Source organism: Borostomias antarcticus (genome assembly GCF_949987555.1).
Source record: "Borostomias antarcticus genome assembly, chromosome: 14".
In the NCBI taxonomy this organism is placed as follows: Eukaryota; Metazoa; Chordata; class Actinopteri; order Stomiiformes; family Stomiidae; genus Borostomias; species Borostomias antarcticus.
In genome coordinates, this window is record NC_140247.1 from 10,180,024 (window position 1) to 10,182,523 (window position 2,500).

At 54.5% G+C, this 2,500-nt stretch overlaps 1 protein-coding gene across 1 annotated transcript in view; it reads left to right on the forward strand.

Moving 5' to 3' along the window:
- Nucleotides 1-2,500, forward strand: part of cacnb1 (calcium channel, voltage-dependent, beta 1 subunit) — a gene marked incomplete at both ends in the record, with an annotated part of 29,075 nt that overhangs the window by 17,839 nt on the left and 8,736 nt on the right. The window contains 3 exons of the mRNA XM_084448799.1: nt 429-548; nt 1,266-1,388; nt 1,929-2,065. Of these exons, the coding sequence (XP_084304925.1) occupies nt 429-548; nt 1,266-1,388; nt 1,929-2,065 (380 nt within the window). The remainder of the gene's footprint in view (nt 1-428; nt 549-1,265; nt 1,389-1,928; nt 2,066-2,500) is intronic.

Here is a 2,500-nt window from a genome sequence, read left to right on the forward strand (position 1 = left end):
TAAAATAGCCGGCCACAATGGGGGATTGTTGCTCTGTTTAATTGGTATCAAGCCAGTTGGAGCCATTATGGTTGTATGGCGGTAGCGAGGATTATTAGGAGAGAGTGTACGAGGGAGAGACCTACGGAGAGAGAGAGGGGCTCGGCACAGAGGAGGACGAGTTAGAGAGAGACCCCGGGAGAGGACCAAACAGATTATCATGCTGGGCTCGAGCGTGTTTTGCCACATACACAAACACACCTCTGCAGAACTCATTTATTTCTCTCACCTCGGCGCCACGCCGCATCGCTCGGCATCGGACCGGCGCTTTTATTCAAGGACGTGCGAACGCACACGCAAACAAACACAGCCGCACACACACACACGTGTACGTACACACACACACGCCCCGCCCTCTCTCTCACACCCCCTCTGTGTCCGTGTCCCAGGGCTCTGCAGACTCCTACACCAGCCGGCCGTCGGACTCGGACGTGTCCCTGGAGGAGGACCCAGAGGCGCTGAGGAAGGAGGCCGACAGACAGGCCCTCGCCACGCTTGAGAAGGCCAAGGTCAGAGGTCGCGTCCCTCTCCGTCTCCGTCCCTCTACCCCGCAACACACACACACACACAAACAAACACTATCATTCTTCTTCCATCTCTCTCTCTCATTCTCTTTCTCTGTCTCTCATTCTCTCATTCTCTCTCTCTGTCTCTCTCTCTCATTCTCTCTATCTGTCTCTCACTCATTCTCTCTCTCTGTCTCTCTGTCTCTCATTCTCTCTCTCTGTCTCTCTCTCTCATTCTCTCTCTCTCTCTGTCTCTCTCTCTCATTCTCTCTCTCTGTCTCTCTCTCTCTCTGTCTCTCTATCCCCCCCCCAACCCTGACCCCCTGCTCTACCCAACAACCCCTCTATAGACAGTCTGACCCTCTGCTCTTCCCAACAACCCCTCTATAGACAGTCTGACCCTCTGTTCTACCCAACAACCCCTCTATAGACAGTCTGACCCTCTGTTCTACCCAACAACCCCTCTATAGACAGTCTGACCCTCTGCTCGATAGACAGTCTGACCCTCTGCTCTATAGACAGCCTGACCCTCTTGACCCTCTAGATAGTCTGCTCCACCCTGTAGACCCTCCACGACCCAAACTAGTAACCCTAAATGCAAACAGCCTCAGATAAAATCTATATCTCTGGCATTCTGTCCTCAACTGTCATTCTCACATTATAGAGAGTTCTTAATCAATATCACAAAAGAGTTAAACCGTTGTCCTTCTACCTCCCCAGACCAAACCGGTGGCGTTTGCGGTGCGGACTAACGTGGGCTACAACTCCGGCCCCAACGACGACGTTCCCGTGCAGGGCATGGCCATCTCCTTCGAAGCCAAAGACTTCCTGCACATCAAAGAGGTCTGGGGCTTTTCCTCCGGCTTATTTATCTAATGTTTGACGTCACAGTTCTATAAACGTCCCCTGCGCTCTGAAGCTTTGATTTGACTGTATGCGATGGAAGCCAGATAGTGAGATTAGAGCGAGAAGTGAAATGCCATCTGATCATTCAAGCATCCAGGACTCGCATGGATTCTTTTTATTTGCTTCTGACCCGTCGATCGGGGAGATAAGATGGCGTCTATTTCCGATATTTTATTGTACAATTGTTTTAATCTAAATAAACATTAATTTAAAAAAAGAAAAAAGATGGCGTCTGTTGCCCAGGCAGCTGCATGCCCTGTATGAGCAGCGGGAGCTCTGTGTTTAATGACGTTGGTCCGTCTGGTTACACTGTGTTAATGACGTCGGTCTGTCTGGTTACGCTGTGTTAATGACGCTGGTCCGTCTGGTTACGCTGTGTTAATGACGCTGGTCCGTCTGGTTACGCTGTGTTAATGACGTCGGTCCGTCTGGTTACGCTGTGTTAATGACGTCGGTCCGTCTGGTGACGCTGTGCAGAAGTACAACAACGACTGGTGGATCGGCCGGCTGGTGAAGGAGGGCTGTGAGGTGGGCTTCATCCCCAGCCCCGTCAAGCTGGAGAACACGCGTCTGCTGCAGGAGCAGAGGATGAGACAGAACCGCCTCAGCTCCAGGTGAGACGCCGGCCCCGCCCCGCCCCACCCCGACCCGACCCAACCCTCCCTTCTCTTCTCCTCCCCTCCTCCCCTCCTCTCCTCCCCTCCCTTCTCCTTTCCTCCCCTCCCCTCCTCTCCCTTCTCCTCTCCTCCCCTCTCCTCCCCTCTCTTCCCTTCTCCTCCTCTCCTCCCCTCTCCTCCCTTCTCCTCCTCTCCTCCCCTCTCCTCCCTTCTCCTCCTCTCCTCCCCTCTCCTCCCCTCTCCTCCCTTCTCCTCCCCTCCTCTCCTCCCCTCCCCTCCCTTCTCCTCTCCTCCCCTCTCCTCTCCTCTCCTCTCCTCTCCTCTCCTCTCCTCTCCTCTCCTCTCCTCCTCCCCTCCCCTCCCCTCCCCTCCCCTCCCCTCCCCTCCCTTCTCCTCTCCTCCTCTCCTCCCCTCCTCCCCTCCTCTCCTCTC